We start from the raw sequence: 19,366 nt of genomic DNA, 5'->3' as shown, positions 1-19,366 counted from the left end.
TGCTTTGGCAAATTGTACATTTCGTTCTTCTTCCATATTTATCAAGGGGGTTTGTGCCTAGAGCTATGGTTTGGGGTTGTTGTGTAGTGTTTGACTTGTGTCCCCGGTTTCCTGAGTATCTCGTGTAACAGGCAGTGTCACTCTCTGTGTTTTGCAGTGCACTGCTGCCCTCTCGTGGTGAAGCAACATTATCGGCAAAAATATTTTTCAAGGCAGATTTCATAACAGTGAAAGAAACACTAGAGCAAGCTGTAAGTGCTAACTGTTTATCTTTAACAGTAAGTGCGGCAGTATCGAGTAGCTTAAAGGCTAGTACGGCGTCAGGAAGCTCCATTTTGAACTTACGTAGCCTGTTGTATCGACCATAGACAGTAAAAGAAATGGACACAGCGACCCCATTGGATTCAACGGAGACAAAGTGAAGCCCATTAGAAACTTTTACTTCCTGGGGGTCCAGCGTACTGCGCAGACTCAAACTGAGCTCGACGACGTAGATGTGACGTGAGCAAACCGTCTGTCTTCTAGTGGCTGTGCCAAGATCAATCTGAATCATTACCTTCCGAAACTCGCAGAGACGGAGAGCGTGAGTAGGAGCTGTCCATGATCTTGGAGCAGGAGAAACTTTTTGTAGGTGTTCTGATTAATTACTTTGTCATTTTGCCTCGACGTCCTCCCGATTGCCCGCGAGCTTCTCCTCCTGTCCATACGGTAATTTCCTACTGTGCGACAGAGAGTCGCGTGGCTGTGACGCAATCGTTAGCCTACTTTTACAAAAACTGCTTCTACAGGGCCATAACGTAAGCTACAAGGTAATGGAGCCTTTTATACATTTTCGTGTTTCTTTAGAAATAAATAATGGACAAATGGAGTCTTTAAACGCCTCAGATGTGAAGTTATTCGCTGTCAAAGTGACGCCAAAATGAATGGGAGTCAATGGGATGCTAACTGCAGGTGGGGTTCCGTTAGCCAATGGCGGCGTCCGGGGGTGCTTCAAAATAATACAAATCGCTGCACCCTTGGTATCGACGCTCGAACTCGACGATGTATTCCACCATAGAAACACTGCTCTCTCTAGTGATCCGGTCAAACTCTTGTGTATGCCTCGTATTGCCGATCTTTTTCTTCTTTTAAAAACACAGAGTCCAATTTCGCTATGAGTGTTTGCATTCCAGTGTCATCATTCAAATCCAATTTCAAAAAGAAATTTCCAGAGCACTGTCCCTTGCTCTGCCCGTTAGTGACAAAGTAACTGCCAAGGCTTGTTTTTTCTTTTCCAGGTCAGTAACACGTCTCCAAATTTCAATCTCATTTTTCCAACTTTCGTAAGCCGTCTTCTCGTCAAATGGTGGGGGATTTTTGTAATTCCCAGCAGCAGCCATCCTCTGCTACCAGTGTTGACTCAATAACTACAACTGTTAACTGACAATAAACTCTTTATTGTTCCATCACATTCAACATAGCCGCTCTTCCTCTCATAGGACGCCAGACCGAACAACCAAAAAAGAAAAATGCGCTAACCCATAAAGGGTGCTCTTCACACATGCGCAGTAAAAGAAACATAACTTAACAGTGCTTGAGGAAAGAAAATTCCAGGTCTGGAGTCATAGCTGAACCCATCCGGGCACAACAGAATGTCGGCCCATTCTTTATCTACAAACAGAGGAAAGAAAGACAACAAATTATAAAATGGAAAATAAAACAAATTATGTAAATGAGATGGGGACAATAAGAATGACAAAAAACCGTAATGGAAAAAGTCAGATCTTGTTTGAGCACACATTTTCGCTGCAATTCAAATTCTTAATTCAAAGCCTCCTTCAGCTAACAGCTCCCTCAGCTTGTCAACCAATTGCTTAGCCTCCTCTGGTGATGACAAGCTCTGCAAGCAATTGTCAACGTAGAAGCACCGTTCAACTGAGAACCTCACATCTTCGTTAGGTTGGCTATGTTCTCTCACATGCCGTTGTAAGGCAAATTCACTTCATGTCTTGCAATTGTGACTTATTGTGAATTGCCATTTTATATCTCAATTGCAACTTCCTATTGTATAATTGTGACTTTATTTCTCACAATGAGACTTTCTTATTTTAAACTTTGTCAAAATGTTGGCATTTTATCAAATGTGCAATCTTTTTCTAGATGACCTACTGCATTTGCTTTATTATAATTTGTGCTATTGTCATCTCTATAACTGATACTACAAAACCCACCTTACGTTTGTTTGGCTGTTGTGATGACTTGTCTGCATCCACCCATTTAACAGTCCTGTGACAATCATCCCAGTCTGGGACCTGGTCTACAGGCTGCTGAAAGGTAATACTGCTGCTGAGTTTACATTTTATAGTTTGTGCATTCAGCACAATTGGTTGCTCTGAGCAGAAGGTCAGAGTCACAACTTTGGAGCACTCGGCATGCAGGTGGCCAACTTGCGGAGAAAAACTCAGCTGTGGGCCATTGGGCAGCCATTCAAAGCGTAGCACCTTGGAGCTGCTTGGGTTTGTCATGGTAAAAGTTTCTTGATAAGTGTGGCCCACTTGACAATCTCCGAAATCCATAAGGTCAGACGGACCTGAGAGGAGCAATCAGAAGGGATAATTACTGTATAATACTACACGGGTATTGAAACCAAAAATATCTATAAAATAAATAGCACAAATTTTATTTTAATCATGCTTAGAAATGTTTGAAATATTCAAATATTCGAAAAGTTAGCAACAATGACAGAATATCCAGAACTTAGCACAGGAAAAATTTCTGTCCAATGCATTACTTGCTTTCAATACTGTCCTGCTGAACCTTGCTGCCAATGTTATCCAGGACGATGATGTCATGGTAACCCTCGCCCACAAGCTGCACCACTGTCTGATCATACTGGTTATCCTTTAACATTAACTTCATGCTGGCCTCAAACTTCTGAGCCACCTTTGGATGAAAACCGACTTGGAATTCTGCTTGTTGTCCAGTCATGAGGATCAGAGAGGCTACATGAGCTAGCTGTGCCTCTGAAGAGGAACAAAAATGCTGTTATGTCACATACATTTGATTTTAATATATTTTTTTCTTAGCATATCTCATTCTAATGTTCTCTTTACTTCGATTTATTGCCTGTCTCCAGCTAAATGTTTATACACAAGTCATGGAAGAAATAACATTTTGTTCCTTCTCGTACAGCACTCCATAAAAAAGTAGCAATCATAAAGCTTGAAATGACTTAATTAAATTTTAAAATATTCTTTAAGTTTATTACACAGCTCTCTAGAATACATGATTCTGACTGATCAATGGTGCATTGTTTGGTCAAACACGCCTGCTTGACATCAGGGTACTGATTATTCTGTATTTTGTGATAAACCAGTCTCTAAATGATCCCTTACATAACCTATAAACAATGATACCCAATTTAATGAAATGGAACAAGGTCCAACAAAATCTGCTGCTGTTTGTGGTGATAGTTTCATAGCTGTTATTTGGAGAGCAAGACATAACAGCATTGTGCAGAAAATTACAGTGGGAACACATTTCATTTGTGTTTAAGGCTTATCTTTTCCGGGATTGCTTTCCGTGTGTGAGGAGGCCAGTCTGCATACAGTGCCAGGAGCAGCTTTTAGAGTGAAAACTTCCAGGTGACACTGTAGAACAAGGCTAACCTGCAAATAAAATGGGAGAATGGATTATTCCAATGAATATTCAAGTTAAAGAAATAGCAATTCAGTCATAAACTAATTCTGATCTTACCTGTGCTGGCACATTGCCATTGTTCTTGATCACTAATGGAAAAGTCTGCCCTCGTCCCACCAATAAGCGCTTAAACTGTAGCACTGGCTGACCTCGATTAATCCTCTGAACAGGTCTCAGAACAGTGATGCTGGGCAAGTTTCCTTCACCCATTAGATCAAACTCAAGAGCTTTGTGTCTGTGGGCAGAAGTTTGATTGTGATACAAAACAGAACGAGTAAAGCTTCAACATACTTTAAACAACCATCTAAACAGTTCAACCTGCACTGAGAGCAGTTACCTTGTGTTCACTTTCAGAACTGCCTCAAACACTGCATGATATGTGTTCATAGAGTTACGACCCTGCGCTTCCTCTTTCCGCCTGCTGGTTGCGGGATGACTTGGGAGGGTGTGGTCGAGTGTATACCCCTGCTGAATAATCTCATCTGATTGTGGAGAGGATAAAAGATGGGACTGATACAATCCATTTCACTTTTCCTTTGGAGATCGGCAGTCCCCAGGAGAAGTCATTTGCTCGAACCTTTGCTTTTGCTTTATCAACATTTCCTCACCATTTGGATTATTATTTTTCCCCTTTATTTAAACCCTAGACATTAAGTTATATTATTTTGTATTGTATCATTTTGACACTTAATAAAGAAACTTGCAAGTCAAACAATCTGAACAAGTGCCCTTTTTTATGTTACGGCCGAGAGCAAGCTGGCCGTGACAATATTCAAAGGAGAAAAAGAGAAAAAGTGACTGAGTGGCTGGGGATACACATCTCTGCAGGGGTCAACTCAAAAACCTCATTGTGCATTGTCTTCTAGAATGATCAAAAACAGGTTAAGCAAAGATACAGTTAAGCAACAATTTGCCCATTAACAGTTAAAAAATTTCAAAACATAAAAACGCTATAATATTCTTACATATTCTGCAGAATAACGTAAATAATGTAAACCTCTCACAAACACACCTTGACTGTTTTGATCGCCAGGTTGAGTTCACAAGACACTTTTCCTGGATTGGTCAGCTGAAACTTGGCTTTGGCTGACGGACCCACCAGTACATTGTTAAAAGCCAATAGGCAGAGCTACACCATGAGGCCCACTGAGCCCAGAGGTGGAGCTGCACCACAGGACCCACTGAGCACTGGGGTGCACCTGCACCATGGGGCCCATTGAGCCCAATGACATGCACCATAGGAAGATATTTGTGGGTAGATTCAATGTAATCAAAATAATGGGTGGGTAATATAAAATCAAGTATTTCAAGACCAGGTTATGATGACTGTTATGAATTTTAACAAGTGAGTATATATTTTATAAATTAAATCAGTTAATTACAATTAAGTTTCATCTCTATACTTATCAGGACAATTTAAGTCATTTGGTAGTCCTTTAGGTGATTTATAGTAAATAAAGTGATTAGAAAAACTAAAATCTACCATCAAAGAAAAAAATAATAATCAAAGTACATACATAATCAGAGAACATACTTCACAGAACTTTAGAGCTACTCATTCATAGTCACAAACCTGGCATACAGACTTCTGTTACTAGCTTGTATGGAATTCCATCTGGGCTGTCAGAGGGGTCTCTGTCAGTGATGTCTATTGCTAGACATTCCTCCCAACTACCTTCATGCTCTTCCTTGCAATCCACAGTAACAATGAGAAACATGGAGACAATGAGAAAACACCACATGTCAAATGTATCTGTAAAAAAACAACAACAACATGCATATAAAACAGAATTTGTAATATAGTACATGTATTGTACACTCCATTAAAACTGTAAAAAAAGAAATATTGTTTCTTACCTGTGTTGTCGTGCCAAACTCATTCTGCATAGTGTTTCGTGATTCATTGGCACTGGATGGTTTTGCAGCATAAATGTTTTTTGATGGTTTCTTCTCAAGCTAAAAAAAAACAAAACAGAAACCAGAACATTTAATATTTAACTATTTAATTTAATTTAATTTAATTATAAACAATAGCCATACCCTCTCCTCTCAAAGTTGCCTTTATTCTCCACAGTGAGAGTCTGTTTTTTACATGAGCCGTACACAAGTGGGCCCAAGTTGATATAATTAGTGGGACTGATACTATATTTGGAGAAAAGTGCCTGGACTGACACTTTGATTGGTACAGTTTTAATGGTCTCGCCACCCTCCAAATTGGGCTCAATAACCTATTCAGAAAATTCAATAAAATACATTAGTTTAGTTTTTGATGACAGCAGAGCTAAAATGTAACAAATACTGCATGGTAAAGAATATATTAAGTGTTAAAATTAAAGACCTGACAGCAAAGGATTGGACTATCTCTGATGGACATCTTTTGTTGTGGTGGTAAATAATCTGGACATTGCTGGGTTTATTGTTGGGGCGCAGAGAGCCCTTCTGAGGAGTGATGGAGAATATTGAGTTCAGATCTGGCATTTCTGTCTCTGGCGCCCCAGTGGCCCCCACAAAGAAAATTATTTACAAAAAGAGACAAAAGAAACATTACAGACATATGTGATGTTATTATTTTTATTAAAATAGAAACATATGATTAAATATCTACATAGTAACTTACTTAAAGGCTATGTCATATTTGCTTTTGGTTTTCAACTTAATTGACCGCTTGACCTCTTCTGATACTTTGATTGTTCCAAAATCTAATGAACCATCAGAATCTACAGCAAATTAAAAAAAAAGCATGAAATGAATAAAAGAAAAGTTCAATTAAAAATGAATGTAGACAGAAGTTTCTTTTTTTAAATGCATAATAACATGCATACATAGACTTTAATGCTCTGCCTTGACGCTTTAAGCTTAACGTTGACTAGACGATAAGAAATCTGTTCACTTTATGTGGAACAGTGAAAAATGCGAAGTCCACTTTTACGCTTTGACAAATAAAAAATAATGACAAATAAATACATAATCCGAGAGCATTCCACAATATATATTTGATTATACCATCTGGATGCTCAATTTTGATCTGGTGAATGCACGTTTTAAACAGCTTATTGTACACCTAAGTTAATCGCCGTTCTAAACTAATGCGCTGCTGCATTAGCCTACACATACACACACACAGACAGTAGCTCGTACATCACATGCAGATCGCGCGCACAGAAACATTCAGCACCACAGAAATGTCTTGTCAACACTGTTATGTGATTTATCAACAAAATAGCTAAGAAACTGAAATGTTCTAGCATATTCTTAGTAACTAAAACCCACAGCTTCACTATTACTAGAGAGACACTGCCAGGTAGAATTATTTCACATGCAATCGCTCTCTCACTAATGCATTCATATATGTAATCTTTACTGTGTTACTTTATCTGTATCTGATTTAGAAGAGCATTCAAGTCTCAGCTCAAGATTCAGGCTTATTTGTTCATTATTTACATCATTAGCGACTAGTCGACGTCGACTCGACTTTAAACACATAAATGTCGACTTAAAACAATCTGAAGTCATTTAACCCCCAACATATAACATATATACATTTAAATCACACGTTTGGAACAACATGAGGGTGAGTAAATGATGACAGAATTATGATTTTAGTGTTAACCATCCCTTTAACATATAATTTGCCGCTGGAAAATGTTATGATGTGATGAACCAATGAGCTAACTGTTAGTTAAGTACCTTCTGGAATGGTTATGTCCAACGCAACATCATAGGCCTCCGCCTTCATTGTAGAATTGTTGTAAATTACAAACTCATCCATATTCTCAGGATATTTTCCTTCTTTAAACCTGGGTCAGGATAACATAATTTATATTAATAAAGACCTAATATAGATAAGCATTTATTATCGAAGAACTTTAACAGAAAAGTACTGTTAAGACAACCAATAATGCAAAAGGGATAGTTTGGCACTAAATGCCAGCACCTGCCCCTGGTCTTTCCACACAGTAGAGGTCCAAACTCATACAGCTTCGACTGGATAATGTAAGTCTTTTGGAGTCCACTCTCAGGCCGCAGGATCTTTTTGCAGTGTGCAAACACAATCCTATTAAATAAACACATAGACAGTAATTAATTCATGTCTAAGTTCAATGATAACAATTTTCCCTCTCACTTGGGGTCTCTGCTTATAGATGGGAAAGCACAAATTCCTTTACAGTGTAGCTGATAACATCATAAATGTATCAATATCTTTACAAAAAAATCTTACTGTTTGCAAAATTTTGACCAGTAGTGTATATGAAAAACTAATAACTGTGTAATCATACAGTATCTAGTGTCTGTGGTTGACTTTACCCCCTCTGCTGGGCTGAATTTGACCTGCATGTTGGTTCTGTCACCAGGATAGAGTGTGCCATCGCAGGGCAATAACTCAAAGACAATTGGCCGCTGTTTCAGCAGAGCCTGTCATCTGAGGTACAGTGGGGTGTGCTTGTCAATCTAATCACAAAACCAAAACAGAAAACAAAACAACAAATGGTAAGAGCACTGAAGTAAACCTCATAGTGCAGCCTGATCTAAAACTAGAAGCAGCAAACATGCCATAAAGACAAATGAATCTCAGCCCTACTAAACCAGCTAATAATGATCAAAATGTCCCAACATTAAATCAAAATGGACTATTTACTTTTTCAATACATGATCATATTAATTCTGTGAATAAATAGTGCATATTATTCAAAAGAAGAAAAATTACTTTGGCCCTTTGCTTGTAGCGTAAAAGGCTTGTACCATCTTTGGCCGTTCCTCCTGTCTGATACTCCACCGTGATCACCTGGCACAGGCCACACTGGATGGTGTCGAACTGCAGTGTGTCTATTGACACTGTGAGGGAGGGCATGGTGACCTCTGCACATAAACACACCTGCACTTGGGGTCCCTTAGTCACCTGTCACACACACAGGATTTAGTGACAGAAAATCAACAAAGGGGCTATAATGTACAATACACATAGCAGTGTGTACTGTACAAACAATATGCAAAATGTATCAAATTCACTGATAAATTGTAGCTAACTGAATACATTTTTATTACAAATATTTTATATTATCAGCATAATAATGCGTGAGAAGTTGAATAAAAATGTAACAAATTTTAAGATGTCACAATTTTGCTTCTATTAATATTTCTTATTCATTTTGTCATAACATTTATTTGTATTAGCTTTTTCTGCACAAGTCTGTATGAGTGAATGATTATGATGGTGAATGTTTGCAATCTCAACAACAGGCATGAAAAGTCAATATTTTATCTTCGTCCTGTACTTCTTTGCTTGTCTCAGATATTTAATGTTGCTTTCATCAAACCTGTATGGGCATAACTGCATTGATCTTTCCCAGACTGGCCTCACGGGTATCAAACATCACTTCAAACGTCTCTGTCTCACAGAAGGGCAAATTCTGCAACCTGTCCAATTCTGTACTAAAAAACTGAATATTAATGCAGTGGATCCTCAATACAGCTATAATGAACAATTCTGTTTTAGGCTTTGCTGATACTAACATACTGGAATAATAACACTCAAAGAAAAAGCTCAATTTTAATCAAGCCACAAGCTTCATGAACAATCTAAACACATCACAAAGATTGACGCCTACTCAAACATCTGTTTCGCTGAAATGGATGATATCCAGAACAATAATCCCTGGCTATTTTAAATCTATTGAACATTCTGCGGTATGGACCCTAGGGTGACCACCTGCTAATAAGCCCACGGGGGGACAATGGGTATGTTTCTGAGGGACAATGTTGGACACTGCCTGGCGCGGCGGTGCCCCACTGGCAGACTCGCTGATAGTGGTTTACCCATTTCTAGCACATACCACCTTGCATAGTATTAATAATGCCCTATTCTCCTAAACGTGTAATTTTTGATGTATGCTCATGAATAGGCCAACCAATGTGTGTTTTTTTTCTAAATAAAGACTCATAATATTTTGAACATTCAATGAATTGACAGATGTACTTCCACTTAAGATTTACTATATAATTTTATTTATTTTTCATTACAATTTATTTACTTTAAATAAATTAATAAATTATAATATAATGTATAGGATTAACAGGAATTGTAGTTGCTCAACACCACAGGAACAATTTAAAAAAAAGTATTTAAAAAAAAAATACGATTAACCTCGTATTCCCCTCCCTCCATGTCCGATTGAGAAGGACATTTTTGCAAAGGTCACAAAAAGCCCTCTCGGTATCCCCCTCAACACCTTTCAGCCACAAATATTCATTTCCCCATTCTTGTTTCTTGTACTCACACCTTCTCTTTTTAATTGATGATGGCGTTGCCTCTCAGACAGTCTCTTTCTCGAATTTTTCGAATTGGAAAGCGCGCATCTAAAAGTTCCTTCCTTCCCAGTGTGTCTGGTATGCGCGTGCGTGCGCTGTGATGACAACAACGAAAAAGTTGACAACAACCTAGTCAGCAGTTCAACTGAGGGGTTTGTGTGGCAACAATAGCGTGCTGAAATGTCAAGTAATGTTCGTTTGTCTGCTTGGGGCTCGAGTATATAGAGCGACCAACTTTTTTTTGAGGAAGCATAGATTATGCGTGACACGGTCTCAGCGTGAATTGGGCTTCAAACGCTGTGCGCGCACGCGCTACGCGGGACGGGTGGTCACCTTAGGACCAACCTGTGCCTGCCAATGAGCTCTTGTCAGCTCTGAAAGATACAGCCACTGGACAAGTGTTGGTTATTTTGACAATGTGGGTCACAATGTTGCCATTGATGACATACCCAAAGTCCAGTGTGTACTCAGGCAAGATTAACCTAGAAGAGAAGGTCAATCAGACACACGCATTGATCGCTTGTAAAAAATCCTTAATAAGGTTTCATAGCCTCTTCCGAAAGCCCTATTCAAATGAGATTTCATTTCAGAACATATGTGTGTACACAAATGTATTACTTTGGATGTCTGTAATTTTGTCAATTCGCACAATGTTTGCAGGAATTTCAAAGATAGGTAATGCAAATGCTGAATTGCTTTCACACATAACTGACCTATTACCTATTACCAATTTTGTTTAGAGAGTCGTTTCTCCCGCACCCTCTTCCTCAAACTTGGCACTTGCCAGATTGAGGACACTCTAGCACTGTTTTTCAGAGAAACAAGTGTTTGAACAAGCATGTTTCCTGAATCTCTGCAAACAAATCATGGTATTTTTATGATTTAGTACAGTCAATCATTAGCGTCAATCTATGATTTAGGCACCTTTAAAGAAAAAGCAACAGTAAAACATTCAAATGGTTTAGTTAAAAATCAAATCATCTTACAAATTGCTATTACAAATTCAACAATGTCTTATTATAGGCCTTATAGTGACTTCGGCTAATGTCGAAGTATTTACCTTATGATGTAAAAATATATCTTGAGCAACAAAGTCTGCTATTTCTTCTCTCTTTAGTACAAACTGCCTGTGTTAGTAAAACAAAGAATCCGATCAATAGGTAATCAGAGAGCAACACAGCACTCAATAATAGTTGCACTATTTGCTCTATAACCACAAGACCTAAGTTCCCACTGAGAGCAAAACTGCTTGTTTCTAAGATAAATAGCATTCCTTCTGGCTGGCTGCATATCAGGCAAGAAAATGGGTTTGAACAGTTCTAGCGCAGGGGCTGAGCTAGTCCAAGGTCAAGACCATTATGTCAGTCTGCAAGCTGGCATGGTGCGACTGTGTTTGATTAAATGTTAGGCGAGCCAGGACGCAGGGCTGGCCTCCTTTCAATTGTATTTGATGAGAGTGAAAGTTGGATCATATTCAGGAATTTAAAACATCCTGTCGGAAATTTGCAATGTGTCCGACAATTTTGTGATGCTCTGTTGGCCTCAGAATGGCTAATTCATTTATAAGGTTCGATTAATTAGATCTTATGAAGACGTGGTGTCTGACTTGGCCAATAACATGTTTTGTGTGAACCTTTCCTGAGAGCACATTGTCCTCAACAAGCCACATAATTTGAGGTTCATAGCACAAAGTTAAATACTTTGTGTTAGTTAGAGGTTTGTTCAGATCTCAGATTTTTGTTTTAATGCTTTTTTAATAAGTCTCTTATACTCACCAATGCTGCATTTATTTGATCAAAAACTTTACATTTTTATATAATTTAAAATGTTTTTTTTTTTTTTCTTGTGGCGGCAAAGCTGAATTTTCAGCATCATTACTCCAGTCTTCAGTGTCACATGATCCTTTAGAAATCATCCTAATATGCTGATTTGGTGCTCAAGAAACATTTCTTATTGTTGTCAATGTTGAAAATATTGTGCTGATAATCTTTTTGTGGAAACTATGATACTTTTTTAGGATTCTAAAAAGTTGAAAAGTTTAGAAGAACAAAATTTATTTGAGTGTGATCTCATAGGTGGGCCCTCCTTCCACCTCACACAATACCAACACATGCGTGCTGATGTCAGCGTGACCAAGAAATGAGAAGGTCACCAGCTTGGCGTCACCAGGCTGTAGTTCCCCATACAGTGAGGAGATATCAAACACCTATGAAATAGATGAGAATGAAAAAGAGCAGTTTCAAAATGTATAATACTTTTAGCGACTATATCAACATATTGTGGTTATACGGACCTCTTTCACACTCGGATGTGCATCGGCTGTGAGACTGATGCGGTTTGAGCTCCGTGCTCACTGGCCGTGTTGAGTAGGTCCTATTCTGCTTTTGTCCACTACCATGATGCAATTCATCCTCTTCCAATTGAGGCATGATTACTTCAGTCTCCCTGCAAAAATATAAACAATGACACTTTATTCACCAATAATTAGATCTCCATCTCTCTTACTTCACGTTCTTGTTCCGCCTTAAGGGTCAGGCGGAAACTAAGGTTCTTGCAGGTTTCAGTAAGTCAAATTTAAGACCTTTTTAAGACATTTTTAAGACCATAAAGATTGACATTTAAGACCGACAAAGGTCTTTAACACACCTAGCTGTGAGTTTCTAGTGATCCTGAAGACATTGATTAGCTTGCTCAGGTGTGTTTGATCAGGGTTGGAGCTAAACTGTGCAGGACAGTGGCCCTCCAGGACCGAGTTTGAGAAAACCTGGTTTAGTGAAAGATTTTTGCCCATCTTTTGGAAAATGAAGTTTTAAAAGTAACATCACTTTAACCAGTAGATGGCTGCAGAGCTCCACTATTTACTATTTGACTAACTGAAATACATCTTTTCACAAGGTCTTCCAGTTGTATTCATATCTACATATTATGAAATCATAAATTCATCCTCAAAATCAGAAACAATAGAATCATATGGAAACCGGATGTTTGAAATAAATGATGAACTCTAAAGACTCCAACTTTTCTCTTTGTAACATCCTGATCAGGTTTGATTCTAATCATAATGTAACATTATTGAAAAACTGGTCTTTTTTTCAGTACAAAAACTGCTAATCTAATGCATTTTCCAAAATATGGGCAAAAAATCTTACACTAAATCATGTCAAATTATCCATGTTATCCCCATGAATGAAATTTGGAAATGTGGGCCTTTTATAAGGTGAATTTAAAATTTTCTTTCTTTTTATTTTTTTTATAAAAACCTATTTAAAAAATATTTTTTTATATTTTTATATAAATTTGATGGAGTCCAAATGTGGAGTAAAAACATTAATAAACGGAGTAAAATTGCATTTGTTAAAAAAAAAAAAAAAAAAATATATATATATATATATATATATTTTGTTACAAAATTACATTTTGATGCCTGGGGTCATTTGCCCACCAGCAACTATAGCAACTATATATACATTTGGACTTTTGACTAAGTATACAAAAAACTATATATCTCTTGTAAGATTTGTTTTGTTTGGATGATTCTAGAGACCTTCATGATTATGTAGATATATATATATGTCAATAAAAAATACTAGTAACATGAAAATGACCTTTCTTTGGGAGGGTTTGCCTTCGCCATGCATCTTGGAAGTAGGGGTAGGAAGTTGACAGCCTCATGTGACAGGAAGCAAGTGAATACATTTTTTTTTTTCTTGAAATCCTTTATTTGGTTGTTTGCTTGCATGTCATTGAGACATAGAACAAGGACAACATCTAGAAAAATACTTACAAAAGGAAAATGACAACTATTCACTGCAGCAACTATAGTTGCCGGTGGGAGGCTATGACAGTGGGTGTCATTATAAACGGAGTCAGCAGGGGGCACTGTTAATCAAAAGATGTAACTTCATTTTTTTGATAAACCAGGAGGCAATAAGAATTGAAATTATGATATGATTAGCAGAGGCAACACAACTTTTTTTAAATATTTTTTATTTTAATTTAATTTTTTATAGTGGTGCTTGCCATAGGCAAATATTATTATTATTTTACCCTTTTTGTGAACTATTGTAGTACTTATTCATGGATTTCATCAGGTCCCTATACAGGACCAGTCTGCGGCTAGTCAAATTCAGAAACAAATTGATTCATGTCCAGACCTTTTGTGATTTTTTTTTTTCGTGTGCCAAAATGACCAAATCTCTTTTCCTTGAATGCAGCATTGATCTTCGGAGAGGTGTGAGAATGCGGCTCAAGGTAGAAAAATAACTTTCACATGCAGCTGAGGACACACCAATGATGACATACAGCTTATGCAAAATGGGGAAGGCCTCTTTGTACTGCTGAATACACTTGCATACTTCAGAGAGGTTAGCATCAGTGGACAGTTTATTGAGCAACATTGCTTTTGCCACAGCAATTTAATTTTGCAAGGTCATACTATTTTGCTCTGTGCCTGCAAGCACTTGAAGTGGCTTCAGGAGAGAAGGGTCAAGGAAAGACGCTGATTTTGGTAGGATAAATGATGTTGCCCTCATTAAATCAACATTTCTTTGAGAGAATCTTGTCTCCATCTCCACAATAGCCCTATCAAGGATGTTGAACATAGCCCTTTTAAAAGTCTGATTAGGAGCAGTTTGGTCATGAGTCATCACCATGCCCTATTGTAGACAAGATAACACTACTGACAAGTTGTGAATTAACTATCCGTCTCCTATTAGGTGGGTTGGTAGGCCTACTTCCACACTGAGAGAAATGCTCCTCCCAGAATGAGTCGCATCACATCTCCTTCAGTGTGACCAGGGAAGCTGTCACCACTTCTACTGCAGTGCACAAATCCACTGTTTGTGACTGCAGAATTGAATTGGCTGGCTTCAGCGCACCAAGCACATGCAGAAGAAATTTGCCAGTGTCAAAGAAGTTCTGTCTGTTAATCTGGGTCAAAAGACCACATGCCTCTGTGTTAATGTCAAATGGAGCACGGTCATCCTTTGCTATCTCAGACAGAAGCCTCCTAATGACATCCTCATTGTGAACAATAGACTTGGTGACATCATAATGACTGGTCCAGCGAATTTCTAGCAGTCTTTTCAGTGTGGGTGTAGTGTATCTATTTGCAACATAATGTCTGTGACAAAATGTGTTCAGTGAACTGGACCAGTCAAAGAACTTCTTTGCCACAGGTTCTGCATGCATTGCATGTACCACTGCCAAATGGAGTTGGTGGTTAGTCAGAATGTACAGTAAGTCTCTTCACAACAACACACTGACACACTGGCCCACACAGAAGAAAATTAATAGTTGAATAAAGTCGTTATTTTTGTTTTTGCGCACAAAAAGTATTCTTGTCGGTTGATAAACTTATGGTTGAGCCACTGTAGTCACTTGGACTATTTTAACAATGTCTATACTAACTTTTCTGGGCCGGCAAGTTTCGATCCCATAGAAGCCTATGGAGTGATCCAGCTCTCAGATTTCATCAAAAATATCTTAATTTGTGTTCCGAAAATGAACAAAAGTCTTAAGGGGTTGGAACAACATGAGGGTGAGTAATTACTAACAGAATTTTTTATTTTTTTTGGTGACCTAACCCTTTAAGAAAAGGTAACAAATGTATGTTCCCATTTTCAGAAACCATGCAAAATACTGACACAGTTTATCAGAGCGCCCCATATTTTTTTAAATAATAGATTTGAGATATTAAATATATACACATAAGGCACCATGACAAGGGATATGCACATCATATAAGCCAGGCGTTAAGTCACATGACTCCACATATTGCTACCTCTTTTGTGCATCACTTATAGCAAGATAAAGTTTTATGCTGATATCTGGTCCACTCGTATGGACTCATGTTCTACCCTATCGATCACCCTGCCATGTTTACGGGGCTTGTGCAGCCAAGACTTCTGACTTGACGGCATCCACTAGGAAGCTGAGCTCATTGCACAAGGTCTCGTGACGATAGGCCATACGGATTTGCGCCACATTTGTCATACGGATGTCATTACCCTCTGGTCCATCCTGTAGATAATTCTCACCCAGGAAGTGTTTCTTCTCCTGCAAGGGAAATCTAAATGTCAGCTTTTACATAGGCTGATGTTAAATTTAGCATTGGAATGTGTTTAAAATTAGTACTAGAAAACTTTTCTCAAGGGAATATTACTTCACCGCCATGAAAATGCAATAACATAAACTCCAAAACCCTTAAATTACTGTAAAAATAGTTTAAACAGATTTACAGCTCAAATAATACATAAGTGTTAAGAGAAGAATTAAAGGTAGGCCTACACTAACTTTTGCCGCTCTAGAGGTTAATAAACAAAAATGCGATTAATAAACAAAACCGCATGCGTTTTGCGGAAGGACATTGTAGCCGGAGCCACTTTTCTGTTAATGTAAAGTCACGCAGGTACTGGGCTACCTCCATAGACTGTAAAAAAAATGTACACCACAGTGGTAGTCACTCCGTCCGGTCTAAAATACTTAGAATATAAACGCTTATAGGCGCACCGTAGTGATTCTGGATAAGACAAAAACCCTGTTTTGACGATGGATGCATGATGTACTCACTCATATAAATTTTGAACAATTTTTATTTTATTTAAATTTTCAAACAAACGAGGACGAGCTAAAATTATTTGTAAATCTGAACCTAGAATATTCTTTATAGGTTAAGACAGACAGAGAAAGTACCTGATGAGACAGACCGCTCTGAAGCACACTATTTCTGGCGATCTCACACACATCGCATGTGCTCAGTTTCCACAGTTGTGCTGCTATGGCGTACTCCTCCATCAAGGCCTCCTAAAGATACATAAACAACAGAATCACATCACCTGACTGCTCTAGATGATTACACTCAGTGTTGGCAGTGTTCTATGAGCGTCATTCACACTGCTTTCCCAGACCTTTGTGTAGTGGAACTGTAATGGGTCATCCGTGGAGAGGGACACACACAGGCCCTTTTGCAGGAACTCCCTGAGGGGATTCTTGGAATACTCCAGGAACAGGCTATTGTTACTGAGCGGAGACATGGCAATGGGCACCTGGGCCAAGTAAAACAAGTACTGCAGCACAGGACTCTGTATTGAGAAATTAACAAGAACAATGTTAAACCACTAGAAAATACTAGGCTACTATCCCGATCTTCAAGCAGACAGAACTGCACTGAAAAAAATTTGGAGTAGGATTTACTTGAAAAAAGCTAGGCAACTTTTTTCACTCAGAAAATGCTAGTAAATTTACAAAGATTTGCCAAGTAAAAACCTAAATATATTCATCAGTAGCTTTAATTAGAAATCTTTAAGTTAAATTTACTTGGAATATGGAATTAAGTAAACTTTACTTAACCTAGTTAAGTGAAAGTAACACAGAAAATTTGTAATTTTAACTTGGCTAGTAAAAGGTTGATTAATATCGAATTAGTTGAAATTTCCTTTGCATTACATTTCACTTAAACAATAATATTGAATTATACCAGTCATTTATAGTATGTGCTTTACTTAGATTATCTGAGTAATTTATACTACAACATGTCAGATGTTAAGCATCATGTGAATGCAAAGACCTCAATACTTGGTAGACAATACACAATGACGGTAACATTTGGATCGTTTTTGTGTTTGAATGTGTCATTTTGAGCAGAAAATGTACTCGAAATGTCACAAAATGGCAAGTTACTAATCCTGACAACAAAAGCAATGATAAAACAGTGTAAATACAGCTGGAAACCAGTGAAAAATTAACCTCATTAATTATTCAAGGTCCAGTGCATGATGGGAACCCCAGTATCAGAAAAGCTGAGTAATTTTTACTTAATTTTATTGAGTTCATAGTTACGCTTTCATTTCTACTCGCTTGAATTAAGTACTGATATGGAATTTACTTCGTTTTTTAAATTCTTACCTGAACTAACTTTTTCATGTAAATTACAAAAAATCATTTTTTACAGGGTGGATGAAATATTCTGAATGATATCAATCCACAATTTGACTTATGCAGCCTGGAATTAAACCACACCATGTTCTTTATCTGGCCAGAGGAGAACTACTCGGTTACTATCGTAACCTCAGTTCCCTGAGATAGGGAACGAGTATTGCGTAGCTATACGCAGTGGGGAAACTCCTTTTCCTCGATTTACTGAAGCTTTTATTTAAAACGCATTTGCAGCTGCACAGCTAGCACATTGAGCGTGGCTCGCTCATAGGCTGTGCTGCAGCAACTGCTTAAACCAATGGCGCGGGCGCCTCAGACAGGCCACCAATGAACAACATTGTACGTCAGAGCTCCCAAAGGGGGCGTGGCCTTAGTCTATATCAGAGCCCCGCATTCGCCATTATAGCAGGTTCCACGACTGAAGCGACAACTCAACAGGTTACTATAGTGCGGCCGGCTACGCAATACTCGTTCCCTATCTCAGGGAACTGAGGTTACGATAGTAACCGAGTAGTTCCCTTTCGAACGGTCACTTCGTATTGCGTAGCTATACGCAGTGGGGACGCCATGCAAAACGCCGCACCGACAGTAACTGGTTGCCACTGAACTCAGGACCCCTGAGCTCAACAAGTCCGAACCATATAAAATATATTTATATATATAGACCAGACACCGTCGGGCCTTATAAAATATATATGTCAGTATCAATACCAACCCAATATACTAATGAACCCGGACACCGTCGGGGCTATTTAGTAAATTAGAAATTAACCAGCAAGCGGGTTTTATATATATATGTGAATGATTATGCACAGTACACTGTAGAGAAGACCGGGCACTGCCGGGTCTTCATCATACTGAAAGCACCTTCGCATGCAGAGAAGGAACTTCCATGTTATAGAATTTCATAAATGTGGAAGGCGAGGACCAGCCGGCCGCATCACAAATATCCTGAATAGGAAAACCAGATGACCAAGCCCACGAAGAAGCCATGCCTCTAGTCGAATGGGCTTTAATACCTATGGGGCAAACCTGACCCATTGAAGTATAAGCCATAGATATAGCATCCACAATCCATCTAGACAGCCTTTGCTTGGTGACTGGATCGCCTTTGGATCAGCCACCAAAGCAGACAATAGCTGTTCTGACTGCCTGAAAGACGCAGAACGCTCCAGATAAATTCTCAGTGCCCTGACAGGACACAGAAAATTCACCTCCCCATCTTCGGCAGAGGGGGGAAGGGCTAATAACGTAATGACCTGTGCTTTAAACGGAGTTGAAAGCACTTTAGGCACATAACCATGCCTGGGTTTGAGGACGACCTTAGAGTCACCTGGGCCAAACTCCAAACATGAAGGGCTCACAGAGAGCGCCTGCAGATCCCCTACTCGCTTGATAGATGCCAGTGCCAGCAGGAGAGCAGTCTTTAGCGCGAGAGGTTTCAAAT

At 38.6% G+C, this 19,366-nt stretch overlaps 1 protein-coding gene across 1 annotated transcript; it reads right to left on the bottom strand.

Annotated features, from left to right (window-relative positions):
- Positions 1-15,765: 15,765 nt before the first annotated feature.
- LOC311290644 (AMP deaminase 3-like) lies at positions 15,766-17,056 on the bottom strand. The gene is made up of 3 exons (XM_084409255.1): positions 16,893-17,056; positions 16,678-16,788; positions 15,766-16,041 (listed from the first exon to the last, which is right to left on the bottom strand). The coding sequence occupies exons 1-3, from the start codon at positions 17,016-17,018 to the stop codon at positions 15,865-15,867; spliced, it is 414 nt and encodes a 137-aa protein (XP_084265381.1). The 5' UTR covers positions 17,019-17,056; the 3' UTR covers positions 15,766-15,864.
- Positions 17,057-19,366: the final 2,310 nt, after the last annotated feature.

This window comes from Rutilus rutilus (genome assembly GCF_951802725.1).
Source record: "Rutilus rutilus genome assembly, chromosome: 5".
NCBI classification, from domain to species: Eukaryota; Metazoa; Chordata; class Actinopteri; order Cypriniformes; family Leuciscidae; genus Rutilus; species Rutilus rutilus.
Note: the sequence above shows the minus strand (reverse complement) of the source record. Positions and strands in the feature narration are given on the sequence as shown.